The sequence below is a fragment of the Oncorhynchus masou genome, chromosome 33 (assembly GCF_036934945.1).
Source record: "Oncorhynchus masou masou isolate Uvic2021 chromosome 33, UVic_Omas_1.1, whole genome shotgun sequence".
In the NCBI taxonomy this organism is placed as follows: domain Eukaryota; kingdom Metazoa; phylum Chordata; class Actinopteri; order Salmoniformes; family Salmonidae; genus Oncorhynchus; species Oncorhynchus masou.
This window is the reverse complement of record NC_088244.1, coordinates 42,101,942-42,117,559: the sequence shown is the minus strand read 5'-3', so window position 1 is coordinate 42,117,559 and position 15,618 is coordinate 42,101,942. Positions and strand designations below refer to the sequence as shown.

At 45.3% G+C, this 15,618-nt stretch overlaps 1 protein-coding gene across 2 annotated transcripts in view; it reads right to left on the bottom strand.

The window, feature by feature from the left end:
- Positions 1-3,275: 3,275 nt before the first annotated feature.
- LOC135528574 (kelch-like protein 17) overlaps positions 3,276-15,618 on the bottom strand; it is a 30,798-nt gene continuing 18,455 nt past the window's right edge. For both annotated transcript variants that reach the window (XM_064957751.1, XM_064957750.1), the window contains 8 exons: positions 7,707-7,823; positions 7,388-7,601; positions 6,860-7,004; positions 5,803-5,970; positions 5,346-5,434; positions 4,798-4,871; positions 4,272-4,453; positions 3,276-3,603 (listed from right to left, as the gene is read on the bottom strand). In XM_064957751.1, the coding sequence (XP_064813823.1) occupies positions 3,375-3,603; positions 4,272-4,453; positions 4,798-4,871; positions 5,346-5,434; positions 5,803-5,970; positions 6,860-7,004; positions 7,388-7,601; positions 7,707-7,823 (1,218 nt within the window). In that variant the 3' untranslated portion in view covers positions 3,276-3,374. The remainder of the gene's footprint in view (positions 3,604-4,271; positions 4,454-4,797; positions 4,872-5,345; positions 5,435-5,802; positions 5,971-6,859; positions 7,005-7,387; positions 7,602-7,706; positions 7,824-15,618) is intronic.

Sequence of the window (15,618 nt, the reverse complement as noted above, 5' to 3'; positions counted from 1 at the left end):
GGACTACAGGGCAACCATTCATTTACACCCCCCCCAAAGACATCAATAGGCTTCCATTTGACTCTTTACAGCAGATTGTTGTAGTGTACTAGTTCTTTCTGATGGCACACAGTAAGCTTAATAAGAAAATGACCAACATAGTATGCACTTTTCATATCAGTGTGTGCATTTATATTCACATTGTGTATGTGTCTTAGTGTATTCGAGTGAGTGTGATCTGTGCATTTTATGTGACCGAGGTCATGAGGGGTAAAGTGAGAGTGCTCAGCTGTCCACTCAGATTAGTGTGAAAGGAAAGCATGCTGGGACGATACTAAATTGATACTGTAGTGGGCATAGCAACACACACATGCTGTTAGCAAAGCAAACTTAAACTGAACTAGCGCCCACTGAGCAAAATTGGTTCAAAGACGTCTTTTAACGCCTTTTTATCTTGTGCTTAGTGGGCTGTGTGTTCAAAATATAATCCATAGACAACACGGGCCCTCACACCGGAAAACATCTATTTATTTATTTTCTATACAGTGTATTGCTCCATTTTCACAATAGTGCAAAATTACTTTACAAGTGTCCTCATAAATATAACAAACATATTATAAATAAACAATGCATGTGACAATGCGTTAACTGAAAAAGCTACAGTCACTTTGACATTGCACAAATGTTTTAATCCAAGAAATTGGGTAACTTCTGATTTACATTTGAATCAACAAAATGGAAGCAAAGGTCTTGTGTGGTTGAGTGCGGATTTCACTCATGGTACATAAGGAGTTCACACGAACCCAGAAGGCAAAATTTGCCACGGAATGTTAGGAGTTATTTTTCTGGTTGTATGGTCAGATACCAGATTACAACTAGTTAAAGATGTCATTTTCTGGTTGCTAAAAATACATCTAATCAGTATAAACCCTGACCATGATGTCACAAAAAATTTCAGTGCAACCACTTTTGCCCTTTGGGAACAAGACACTTCACCATTTCAGGAAATAATCTGTATTAGACAAACAGAGCTTTGTTTTCTAAGGGGGTCTTTCTACAACTAAACGATATTGGGTTGTTCCGGAAAAAACAAAACTAGAAAATCAAAATCCTTCCAAAAAAAAAAGGGAGAAAAAAGTTTGACATCTTATCACACTGTGCTACATATTTATTGAACCTAGTTAACCATGACTGAGTCAAGAACTGAAATTAGGACCCGTTGTAGTCTATTGTAACCTTGGCTGACACAGTTCTTTCACCTCAGGCAAAGAGTCAGTATCAACTTTGTACAAATAGGTTCAATATTTTAACCACTCCACCTTTTAACTTCCAAAGAATCATGGTATTATCTTACTTACGTGTTTCAGAGTATCATTCGAGCTTAGAGTTATATTACATGTTGTCACACGTTTATACACATCTGTATCCCTGGTACATCTGTATCCTTTTCAACAATACATGGATGAGGTATGGGTGAAAGTACAAACTGAAGTGTATGTAAGACAAAATGACAGCACCATAAGTGTTCTACATTGACATGACCATTGTTAGTGTCAAGTGTTCAGATTGGTGGCATTTGTGTTAACTTGCTAACTTGAACTTTACACACTTAAGCCATTTCAAAGCTGCCAGAAGCGTGATACCACTGTGTGTGTTTATGAATGATAATGATCTATAACAGCACATTTGGCTCTTCTAATTAGCTAGTGGAGAAGCAATACTGTTGTGTGACTTCCACACAACAGTATTGGACATCAGTTGCCCTAATTTTTATTTAACCTTTATTTAACTAGGCAAGTCAGTTAAGAACAAATTCTTATTTTCAATGACAGCCTAGGAACGGCCTGTTCAGGGGCAGAACGACAGATTTGTACCTTGTCAACTCAGGGATTTGAACTTGCAACCTTCCGGTTACTAGTCCAACGCTCTAACCACTAGGCTACCCTGCCGCCCTCATTAATGACATTGGTGGTGTCATGCACGTGGCAGTGACAAGGCAATAAAAAAAACACAAAAAATATACTTACATTTACAGTCAAGGTACCAACACACAAAAGAATATCCACGAGGACCTGTAAATGGATCAGCTAATTTCTCTCATGGTTACATGAACCACTGCATGAAAAAAATAAACCTTTATCTTCAACTGTTTTCCATTACAAATAATAAAGAGATATTTAAGTTGACCGGGGTCCCGTATTTGTTAAGCGTCTCGGAGTAGGAGTGCTGATCTAGAATCAGTGTAGCCTTTTAAATCATTCAGAATAAGAGGAATGACCTGATCTGGGATCAGAATTCCTACTCTGAGATACTTTATGAATACGGCCCTGATATTGTCTTCAGTTTAAGACATCCTTATCAATCCTCTCTTCACTCTGATACTCTCAAGCACAAACTGAATGACTAACAGTGTCACACTTTGACATTTTCGATGACACACTTCCATCCATGATATGCACAAAGTTAACGCAACAAAATAAAAACAATACGTCTCTCTTGAGTTGTAGCAGTGGTCCATTTGCTTTTCATAAAGCATCTTTGTTTTACATTTAATAAATAAGAAATAGAATTCAACATAATTGTTTTTTTTATATAAAAAAGGGATTTAAACAAATCTACAGTTTCGAGTAACGGTAGATCTAGTATCAATAGATCTATTTTTCAGTGTGACGTTTCCCCTAGGTACAGATCTAGGATCAGCTTCCCCTTCCCCAATCCTAACCTTAACCATTCGTGGGGAAAATGCTAAACTGACCCAAGATCAGCGTCTAGGGGTAACTTCACCATCCTCCCCACGTGCGTCTGTGGGGTTGGACGGTAAACAACATTGGCCGTTACTGCCACCTAGTGTGACACATTCAGCAGCACTATACATTTTTTATTCCTGCCGGCCAGGACACGATAAGCATGCATGGCAGAACCAGTCTATAGCTACATTCCTTAGTTAAAATAATTAATTTCAATATCCATATATATATATTATTGCAAAAATGGTGACATTTACAGTACACATGATACACAAAGTGACTGTCTTCAGAGACTGTATTTCAAGCATTGGATTGCAAAGGGAAAGCGGGATAAAGGGAGGATGCTTTTTAGTTTTTTAAATCTTTCTCCAAGGAAAACTCAACCGTGTTCTTCAAGAGACTAGGAACTGGTATCTTTACGGTAATACAGCGAGACCTCAGGAAACGAGACCGCAAAAGATCCACCAGCAACCTCTGTGTTTTCTCTCTCTCTCCGCATCCTTCGCTCTTCCAACCTCATCACCTCTTCTCTGTTTAACTGCACCCCCCCCTTCACACAGAGCAGTTACGTCTCTTGCTTGGGCCTGGCTGTGCGGGGGAGGCGGTGACCGAGGCGGGGGCTGAGGTCAGCCGGAACCTAGCCCCGTGTCAAAGGCTGGTGGAGGACACGGAGAGCGTGGGCGACGAGGGAGGCGGGAAGTTGAGCAGCTCCAGGACGGCCACGCCCACGCTGCTGCGTCGCGTGAACATGCAGGAGGCCGCCACCCACTTGTTGCTGCGCGGGTTGTACTTCTCAATGGAGTTGAGGCTGGAGCTGCCGTCGTTGCCGCCCACTGCGTACAGCCAGCCGTCCATGGCCACAAGGTCATGGGTACTTCTGGGAAAGGGGTGCAGCATAACATGCAGACTCAGTAAGGCAGGTCAAATTCAGGTAGGTCCCTCCCTGTTTCAGCCTGTTTGCTTCCGTTTGGTTGTAATGAATACGACCTTGCTGTGACTAGATGGGGCCTGTTTTTAGATGAATATGAGCCACACTGCTGATTACAATAATGGTTTATTTATGGACTGGAGCATCCATTGTCATCAGGTTTTCCTGGTCAATTCATTTCCTGTTGACTCCGTCTATTTCCCTGTGTGTGTGTGTGATCTTGTGTGTGTGATTGTCTTCATGTTTGTGTGTGTGTGTGTGTGTGTGTGCGCATGTTTGACTCCAATTTAAATCGCCCAATCCTGGTCTCTAAGGCCCACTGCATGTGCAGGGTCCAGAAACCCTAATCATTAGGTGAGTAACGGCTGTAATGAACACCTCATCACACTCTGAGACTACTTTCAAATACTCTTGTATAACAGAATGGCATCAAGTATTGTGTACAACATAACACCTTAAAAGGCACTTGTGTGGGATACATTCTAAATGCATTCGCAGCCTTTATGTACATATAAAGGCACCTATGAGGAGCCAGAGAAGGCTCTATATATGCACTGGTAATGAAGGTATAGCCACAGGTGGTTGGTAGCGATTGTGACGTGGCTGGCGATGCCCACCTGCGGATGTTCATGGGCGCCACGCCCTCCCAGGCATTGGTCTTGGGGTTGAACCGCTCCACTGAGTTCAGGCAGCTGGTGCCGTCATTTCCCCCGGCTACGTAGAGCATGCCCTCCAGCACGGCCACCCCGGCACTGCTGCGTCGGCTCAGCATGTTGGCGATGGCCGTCCACGCGTTGCTCTGTTCCGACCAATCATAGAGGGTTGTTAGGAGTCACATGGTCAGTTGAGGGACTCATCAGTGTTGGTTCTACTTTTTGATCTGGGCAGAAGTTCAGCTTTATGGGCCGGTTTTAACCAGATTAAGCATATTAACGGACTGAAAATATAGCCTGGTGGGACCAGCCTAATCGCTACGTTCCCCATTGTATTTAATAGGATGGTGAACACAGCGATCAAGTTGGTTCTACCAGGCTACTGAAAATCATGCTCAGTTGAGATTCTTCTATAGGCTTAATCTGGGTCCAGGAAACATGTTCATATTGATAGAGATCTCATTGTTTGTTTCGGTTTTTATTTTTTTACCTGTGGTTCATATTTCTCCACTGTAGCTAGGTGTGAGGAACTGTCATACCCTCCTACTGCATACAGACTGCCATCTAGAGAGAGAGAGAGAGAAAGAGTGAGAGAGATGGTAGAGTGACAGAGAGAGGGAGAGAGAAAAGAAAGAAAAGCGAGAGAGGGAGAGAGAGAGAGATGGTAGAGTGACAGAGAGAGGGAGAGAGAAAAGAAAGAAAAGCGAGAGAGGGAGAGAGAGAGATGGTAGAGTGACAGAGAGGGAGAGAGAAAAGAAAGAAAAGCGAGAGAGGGAGAGAGAGAGATGGTAGAGTGACAGAGAGAGGGAGAGAGAAAAGAAAGAAAAGCAAGAGAGAGGGAGAGATGGTAGAATGACAGAGAGAGAACAGAATAAAAAAATAAAAAGAGACAGAGAGCCACGTGATGACAAGCTCCAAATGCCAGATTACAGCTCGCAAATGTTTGATGAGGCCCATAATAACCAGGAACCCAGTAGGAAAATCACTCCGTGCTCAATAGATGACATAATCACACCAAGGTGAACATCACATGCTCACCCAGAGTGGCCACACGGACATATCTCCTTCGGGTGCTCATGGCAGCGATGGAGGTCCAGGTGCTGGTCAGAGGGTCGTACCGCTCTGCACTGTTGGGGTGGAGGGGACACTCATTACATGCATGGATGGAGTACAACAATCAGCTCAGTATTTGTATATGCGAGTGAAAATCTGTTGAGACAACCAGTGGCGGATTTATTCACTAGAGAGGTACATTCATATTTGTAACACTTTATGGAGCTACACATGTTAACGTTGTAACATTTATGACGGTGTCCCGAAGTTATTATGGAGGAGTCCAAGTCCTCAGAGTGGGTAGATAGTACAGTAGATAGAAGAAGTTCCAAGTCAAAAGGCACGGGGCTAGATTTGAACCCAATCCCGACCCTGGCATATGTGTTCCCTGGGTCAGCAGCACTAACCGCTACAGGCCTAGTGAGCAGCGACAGAAGTGGACCTGTTGAGGCAGGAAGCTCCGTCGTAACCGCCGGCCGCGTACAGGAGGCCGTGCAACACCGCCACACCCAGACAGCTCCGCCGCGTCCCCATGGAAACCTCGGGTTGCCAGGAGTTGGTGACCGGGTCGTAGGACTCCACAGTCGCTAGATCGGAGGTACCGTCATACCTGAGCGAGAGAGGCCAGTGAGTGGGCTTAGGGGTTGTGTACCAGACACTGGTGGCAGAGCCCATCCTCCTATGGTTGGTCTAGGATTAGTCCCAAATTGCACCCTATTCCCTATATAGTGCACTATTTTTTACCAGATGGCCCCCTTTTGCCCATAAGGTTCAGGTCAAAAACAGTGCACTATATTGGGAATAGGGTGCCATTTTGGACATATCCTAGGCCAACCATAGGAGGATGGGCTCTGACACTAATGGTTTCTGGTACCTCTACAGGTTTCGTTCTTTAACTCTCATTAAGCAATTCTTCACAACTGTATTTTGTTAACAGTTAAAAAAATAAAATAAACCTTCTTGAAATAAAATGGATTTTAAATAAGGTATCATCTGTTTATTTATTTGTCATGGCTTATTTCCATCAGGGGCGCCTGGATGAGACTCTGACATTCCAGACAGTGATAGGAGTCTGGATACTACTTTGTTCTACCTTTCACTTGATGTACAAAAGCAAAGGGTATTAGTTTTGTTTCCCTCTCTCGGATAGAGGGGACGTGCTTTGGCATTGAAAGTCACAATTTGAATAATTACACTTTAAGGGCAACACTCACGTTAGTCCTGCTGCCACATTGAACTGTTTATCTTATCATACAAAATAATATAATTCAATGTGTTCGGTTAAATAAGATTACAACAAGTTATCTCCCCTAATCCTAGTCTCACTTTAAAGACATTCATATTAACCTAACCGAGCTAGCTAGCTAGCACAACTACCACTAGCATACCAGTGTTAAACAGTCCTATTTCAGATAGCTAGCACCACATTGGTTAAGACTTATTACCCACATCCAGACTATCTAGGGGTCAAAGGTTGGTCAGATGAGTTCATCTCTTACCCTCCCACTGCGTACAGCTTGTTTCCTATGGCCGCCACGCCCACCCGTGCCCGCCGGGTGGACATAGAGGCCACCATGTGCCAGCGGTCTGTCCGCGTGTCGTAGGCCTCGCAGTCGCCGTGGATGGCAAACAGACTGCCCCCACCTGGGCACAACACACACAGACAACAACCACATAATCATCATGGCTAACAACATGCACAACCAGTGCTGTGGATGGTCCCATTTCAGTTATAATAGGAACAAATATTCTACAGATGGTAGTCGCGATGTCAAAAGCTGTAAAAGCTGTCGTGATGTCAAAAGCTGTAATAACTCATTTTGGATAATTGCCAAATCACATCTATTTAAAATGTTAAGTGTTTTGAATGTTACCCAGTATCTGTGAACTGGTTCGCCTTTAACCAAGGGCCAAATTCAGGATCCCTGTTTAAACAATGGAACTCTATAGGTAGAAAGTACTTCATAAAGTATGTGTACGCGCGTGTGTGTATGTACTCTGGTGGGTAACGTCTGGGGCACACTGACCAACAGCGAAGAGCACGGGGCTGGCGCCCTCGCAGCGGCGAGGCCGGGTGCGGCTGTTGCTCAGCACGCCTCTCTGCTCGGGCATCAGGTGGTACTTGAGGGCTTCGATGAGCAGGTCCTTGCACTCCGAGTGGTGACGCACCAACTGCTCCGTGTCCACGTTGCTCATGAGGAAATCCCTCCGCAGTAGGGGCAGGCGTACACACTTCATCAGCTAGAGGGGAATGGGAGGTGGGTGGCGGGAATGAAACCCACAATCCTGACATTGTAAGTGTCATGCTATACACACTGAGCTACACAGCTGCATATTTGATCTTACCCAGGGAACGTGCTGCCTGCGCCCGTCAATGTCGTGTTTGACCCAGCTCAGCACGGCCCGGTACACCTCCTCTTCCGACGGCACGTTCAGGTTGTCACTGGAGATCAGGTCCAATACCTTCACACAGAGAGGAGGGAGAGAAGGAAGGGGGAGAGAGAGGAGGAGGAGAGAGAAGGGGTGTGGGGGAGAGAGAGAGCGGGTAGGCATAGAGAGAAGTAGAGAAAAAGAGGGCAAGAGAGAGTATCATTTTACTCAAGAGTTACAAACACAGCAGTCTCTACACCACTTGACATTAGCTAGCGATTCTCTTACATCAATGAAAGAAGCTAGTCCCCCACAAAGGGGTTCATCTCATGTGGGATGAGTCACAAAAGTTGATGAGTCACAACAAGAGACATTCATGAATTGAATTCCTATTTATCTGGAATGACTGTTAAATTTGGAACATCTTGAAAAGGTCAGCTTTACTGAAATGTCCAAAAAAATGAAACAATGAGCCGAGGTAAATGTGTGTGTGTGTGGGATCAATTTTCATGAAGAAAATGGTTTAGAATCGTATCACCATTAGCACCACAAAGACATTGTGTATGCTTGCTATCCCCGGCCCGCTAGCTGTCTGAATCGCCGTGACTCCAACCAGCCTCACTACTCACTGGACCCTTATGAACACTCGGCTACGCACGCCTCTCCTTAATGTCAATATGCCTTGTCCATTGCTGTTCTGGTTAGTGTTTATTGGCTTATTTCACTGTAGAGCCTCTAGCCCTGCTCAACATGCCTTAGCTAATCCTTCCGTTCCACCTTCCACACATGCGATGACATCACCTTGTTTAAATGATGTTTCTAGAGACAATATCTCTCTCATCATCACTCAATGCCTAGGCCTACCTCCACTGTATCCAACCATAACTTTGTCTGTACATTATGCCATGAATGTATTCTATCGCGCCCAGAAACCTGCTCCTTTTACACTCTGTTCCGGACGTACGAGACGACCTTTTCTTATAGCCTTTAGCCGTACCCTAATCCTACTCCTCCTCCTCTGGTGATGTAGAGGTTAATCCAGGCCCTGCAGTGCCTAGCTCCACTCCTATTCCCAGGTGCTCTCATTTGTTGACTTCTGTAACCGTAAAAGCCTTGGTTTCATGCATGTTAACATTAGAAGCGTCCTCCCTAAGTTTGTTTTATTCACTGCTTTAGCACACTGCCACCCCGGATGTCCTAGCCGTGTTTGAATCCTGGCTTAGGAAGACCACCAAAAACCCTGACATTTCTATCCCTAACTATAACATTTTCCAACAATATAGAACTGCCAAAGGGGGCGGTGTTGCAATCTACTGCAGCGAAAGCCTGCAGAGTTCTGTCTTACTATCCAGGTCTGTACCCAAACAATTAGAGCTTCTACTTTTAAAAATCAACCTTTCTCATTGTTATCGCTTGCTATAGACCAACCTCTGCCCCCAGCTGTGCTCTGGACACCATATTTGAATTGATTGCCCCCCATCTTTCTTCAGAGCTCGTGCTGCTAGGTGACCTAAACTGGGACATGCTTAACACCCCGGCCATCCTACAATCTAAGCTTGATGCCCTCAATCTCACACAAATTATCAATGAACCTACCAGGTACAACCCTAAAGCTGTAAACACGGGCACCCTCATAGATATCATCCTAACCAACTTGCCCTCCAAATACACCTCTGCTGTTTTCAACCAAGATCTCAGCGATCACTGCCTCATTGCCTGCATCCGTAATGGGTCTGTGGTCAAACGACCACACCTCATCACTGTCAAATGCTCCCTTAAACACTTCAGTGAGCAGGCCTTTCTAATTGACCTGGCCCGGGTATCCTGGAAGGATATTGACCTCATCCCGTCAGTAGAGGATGCCTGGTTATTCTTCAAAAGTGCTTTCCTCACCATCCTAAATAAGCATGCCCCACCCCACAATTAGAATCAGGAACAGATATAGCCCTTGGTTCTCTCCAGACCTGACTGCCCTTGACCAGCACAAAAACCTCCTGTGGCGTTCTGCATTAGCATCGAATAGCCCCGTGATATGCAACTTTTCAGGGAAGTCAGGAACCAATATACACAGGCAGTTAGGAAAGCAAAGGCTAGCATTTTTTAGCAGACATTTGCATCCTGTAGCACAAACTCAAAAAGGTTCTGGGACACTGTAAAGTCCATGGAGAATAAAAGCACCTCCTCCCAGCTTCCCACTGCACTGAGGATAGGAAACACTGTCGTCACCAATAAATCCACCATAACTGAGAATTTCAATAAGCATTTTTTATTGGCTGGCCATGCTTTCCACCTGGCTACCCCTACCCCGGTCAACTGCCTTGCATTCCCACAGCAACTAGCCCAAGCCTCCACCATTTCTCCTTCACCCAAATCCAGATAGCTGATGTTCTGAAAGAGCTGTAAAATGTGGACCCCTACAAATCAGCCGGCCTAGACAATCTGGAACCGCTCTTTCTAAAATTATCTACCGAAATTATTGCAACCCCTATTACTAGCCTGTTCAACCTCTCTTTCGTATCATCTGAGATTCCTAAAGATTGGAAAGCAGTTGAGGTCATCCCTCTCTTCAAAGGGGGAGACACTCTAGACCCAAACTGCTACAGACCTATATCTATCCTACTCTGCCTTTCTAAGGTCTTCAAAAGCCAAGTTAACAAACAGATCACCGACCATTTCGAATCCCACCGTACCTTCTCCGCTATGCAATCTGGTTTCAGAGCTGGTCATGGGTGCACCTCAGCCATGCTCAAGGGACCTCTGGCAGACTCTATGGGGGTGCCACAGAGTTCAATTCTCGGGCCCACTGTCTTCTCTGTATACATCAATGATGTTGCTCTTGCCGCTGGTGATTCTCTGATCCACCTCGACGCAGACGACACCATTCTGTATACTTCTGGCCTTTCTTTGGACACTGTGTAAACTAACCTCCAGAGGAGCTTCAATGCCATACAACACTCCTTCTGTGGCCTCCAACTGCTCTTAAATGCATGTAAAACTAAATGCATGCTCTTCAACCGATTGCTGCCCGCCTGACTAGCATCACTACTCTGGACGGTTCTAATACCTAGGTGTCAGACTAGACCGTAAATTCTCCTTCCAGACTCATATTAAGCATCTCCGATCCAAATTTAAATCTAGAATCGGCTTCCTATTTCGCAACAAAGCATCCTTCACTCATGCTGCCAAACATACCCTCGTAAAACTGACCATCCTACCGACTTCGGCGATGTCATTTACAAAATAGCCTCCAACACTCTACTCAACAAATTGGATGTTTATCACAGTGCAATCCGTTTTGTCACCAAAGCCCCATATACTACATTCCACTGCGACCTGTACGCTCTTGTTGGCTGGCCCTTGCTTCATACTCGTTGCCAAACCCACTGGCTCCAGGTCATCTACAAGTCTTTGCGAGGTAAAGCCCCGCCTTATCTCAGCTCACTGGTCACCATAGCTGCACCCACCCGTAGCACGCGCTCCAGCAGGTATATCTCACTGGTCACCCCCAAAGCCAATTCCTACTTTGGCCGCCTTTCCTTCCAGTTCTCTGCTTCCAATGACTGGAACGAACTGCAAAGATCACTGAAGCTGGAGACACATATCTCCATCACTAACTTTAAGCACCAGCTGTCAGAGCAGCTCACAGATCACTGGACCTGTACATAGCCCATCTGTAAACAGCCCATCCAACTACCTCATCCCCATACTGTATTTATTTATCTTGCTCTGCACATTCATCTTCTGCACATCTACCATTCCAGTGTTTAATTGCTATATTGTAATTACTTCTCCACCACGGTCTATTTATTGCCTTACCTCCCTTATCTTACCTCATATGCACTCACTGTATATAGACTTGTTCTACTGTATTATTAACTGTTTGTTTACTCCATGTGTAACTCTGTGTTGTTGTTTGTGTTGCACTGCTTTGCTTTATCTTGGCCAGGTCACAGTTGTAAATGAGAACTTGTTCTCAACTAGCCTACCTGGTTAAATAAGAGGTGAAAAAATGTTTTAAAAATTCACATATGCTGTGTGTACCCTTTTAACTGAAGCTAAATGGGTAAGGGTGTGTCCTGATATATTGATATATTACAGCGTGACTATGTAGTGCGTGGGTGTAGTGTGTGTGTGTGTTCGCACTGCAGAGAGGGTGGCACAGCTCCTAGTCAGGCAGGGCAGGGCTGGAGTTGCCAGCTGCTGCTGAGATCAATAGAATAGCAGCAGCATCATCACATGAACTAGAGAGCCATACAGCACAGAGCCAGCACAGCACAGAGCCAGCACAGGACAGAGCCAGCACAGGACAGAGCCAGCACAGGACAGAGCCAGCACAGGACAGAGCCAGCACAAGACAGAGCCAGCACAGTACAGAGCAGCACAGTACAGAGCAGCACAGTAGAGCCAGCACAGTACAGAGCCAGCACAGCACAGAGCCAGCACAGTACAGAGCAGCATAGTACAGAGCCAGCACAGTAGAGCAGCACAGTACAGAGCCAGCACAGTACAGAGCCAGCACAGTACAGAGCCAGCACAGTACAGAGACAGCACAGTACAGAGCCAGCACAGTACAGAGCCAGCACAGAGCCAGCACAGTACAGAGCCAGCACAGTATAGAGCAGCACAGTACAGAGCCAGCACAGTACAGTACAGAACAGTACAGAGCCAGCACAGTACAGAGCCAGCACAGTACAGAGCAGCACAGAGCCAGCACAGTACAGAGCCAGCACAGTACAGAGCCAGCACAGTACAGAGCCAGCACAGCACAGAGCCAGCACAGCACAGAGCCAGCACAGAGCCAGCACAGTACAGAGCAGCACAGTACAGAGCCAGCACAGTACAGAGCAGCACAGTACAGAGCAGCACAGTACAGAACCAACACAGTACAGATCAGCACAGTACAGAACCAGCACAGTACAGAGCAGCACAGTACAGAGCCAGCACAGTACAGAGCCAGCACAGTACAGAGCCATCTCAGTACAGAGCAGCACGGTACAGAGCCATCTCAGTACAGAGCAGCACGGTACAGAGCAGCACAGTACAGAGCAGCACAGTACAGAGCCATCTCAGTACAGAGCAGCACAGTACAGAGCCATCTCAGTACAGAGCAGCACAGTGCCATCTCAGTACAGAGCAGCACAGTGCCATCTCAGTACAGAGCCAGCACAGTACAGAGCCAGCACAGTCCAGAGCAGCACAGTCCAGAGCAGCACAGTCTAGAGCAGCACAGTACAGAGCCAGCACAGTACAGAGCCAGCACAGTACAGAGCCAGCAGAGTACAGAGCCAGCACAGTCCAGAGCAGCACAGTCCAGAGCAGCACAGTACAGAGCCAGCACAGTACAGAGCCAGCACAGTAAAGAGCCAGCACAGTACAGAGCCAACACAGTACAGAGCCAGCACAGTACAGAGCCAGCACAGTACAGAGCCAGCACAGTACAGCCAGCACAGTACAGAGTCAGCACAGTACAGAGTCAGCACAGTACAGAGCCAGCACAGTACAGAGCCAGCACAGTACAGAGCCAGCACAGTACAGAGCCAGCACAGTACAGCCAGCACAGTACAGCCAGCACAGTACAGAGCCAGCACAGTACAGAGCCAGACAGACAATGTGTCTGTGTCTGACATGTAAAGTGTACCAGTACAAGCGTGTTTGAGAGAGCCAGAAAGAACAGATACGAAATGTATATTTAAAAACACGAATAAACCAAATATCTGTGTATGTGAGCAATAACACTGTGTAGTAGATGACCATAAGGTCGTCAAAACTCCAGTTGCCAGTGTTCGTGTCTAAAACGAGAAAATGTGGGGGCGCTTTTCATGGCTCGGTGAGCTCAAAAAGACTTAGAGCAGGTAAATAAATCCTGCCCCTGTGCAGATCTGTGACTGGCACATGACCGCTGCAGAAAGAGAAAGGAAGAACTAGAGAGGCAGAAAATAGAGAGCGATACAAAGAGAGAGAGAGAAAGAGAGAGACAAAGGAAAAAGAGAAAGCAAAAGAGAGAGCAGAGTCACAGCTGGCTGCCCTACAGCTCCGTTCCGGACGTCACTAAGCCTACGCGACTCTTGGCTAATGGATAGTGCCCAATTCATTTCAATCTGGCGGGTAACATTGAGATGGAAGAGAATTAAAGAGCAATCAAATAGTTGGTGTAGTGTTTCAGTCAGGAGGAAAATCCTAACGGCTGGTGCTGTCACAGCTGTCACATAGCTTAACCTGTCCCGTCTCTGATATTGTCTCGAAACGTATGTTCACCAACACAACTAGGCACGCTGCTAACCCCAACTCAGACCCTAACAGAGACTACTGACTCCTACCCCTCAACTCTGACCACAGGATGAAATGAGCGTTCACATCTGTCCACATGCTAGGTCGCTACTTCCCCATTCGCTTTTCATGGACGCGGGTTCCTGTAGATCTTTCAGTCTCTTGGCAGCACATACACCATGGCCATGTTCTAGGCTTCAAGACGCATGCCAGATCTTACAACGCCTCGATGGGTGTTTAACGTATCAGCTAAACATTACGATTCCGTGCCAGGACCCCAAAAAATGTTGGATATCTTACATTGTTCTGGCAATTCTCACATAGAAACTTAATTGGGAGGAAGGATGTTTGACATGCTTTTGACATTTGTATCACAAACCATTTTGGGGGGAAATTCATGACGAAGAGTTCATTTGAGGACCTTTTTTCAGATCTCTACATGCATCCTGTAAGACCTTATGATCCGGGAATCGTACGCGATACATGCAACATCTTGGTGTCATTAAGCTCTAACATATGGATTATGTCTAGATTCTGAAAACAAAAAAGTACCCTTTTTGATTTAACTTGTTTTTAGACATTGTTTGGAACAATGTGTCTCACCACCTGGATTTGGTCTTATGTAGCAACATTTGAAATAGTTTTTTTACATTGGTAAAAAGTAAAAGACTGGCATATCATACAATGCATTTTTTAGGATCTTGTTTTTTCTTGAAAGTTGATAAACTGGCAAATTGGCAAACTTAGTTTTGATGCTATGACCCATTTTATATATACATAGAATTGACATTATAACCAAATCACAACAGAGGGAGTTCCCTTTTAATCCATTTCCCCACTCACTGTGTTGATGGTGCTCATTAAACGTATAAACACTTCAAAATGAGCAGGGAGCCCACTCTGGAAATTGTAACAAACTATATGTCTTAAAATGTAAGAAATCAAAAAGGGTCCTTCTGAATTATTGATATATTTTATGTTAAATAAATGTAATTGTGTTTTGACAGGACCTCGACATACTCCATAGGTTTGAGCAAAGTATAGGGAGTGTAATGACACAAAGATGTTGTCCGTTATGCTTGAGCAAGTCACTTAACCCTAAATTGGTTTGTAAATCGTTCTGGATAAGACAACTAAAATGTAAAGGCATCATAGGGTCACTTTCATCATGATTTTCTCCAAAATAGTTTGTGATAGAAAAAACAACAAGTCAAAGCTCCCTCCTCCCACTGACGTTTCTATGTGAGAATTGCCAGAACATTCGGATACAAAAAGATATTTTAGCTGTATCCTTTCGTGGAATTACCCACTAGAAATCAGATTACCAACTGCGCAGTCGATGATGTGGCAAGCAACCATTGGTCGATGCAATGCAACATCTGCAATGTACTCAGTCTGGAACATGAACCATACTTGGCAGTGCTCTGCCTAATTACCACTTCCAGGTCATACCCCTAAACTAGGCTGTCATTGGACAAGTCCAGACGATGAACAAGTGACTGCTATGCTGAGCTGCTATGACACTAGACGGAGAGCATGATGAGTAAAACTACAAGAGACACTGATTGACAAGGAGCCGAGGATGGAGCGATGTCTTCGTTTAATGAGTGTTCAAAAAGGC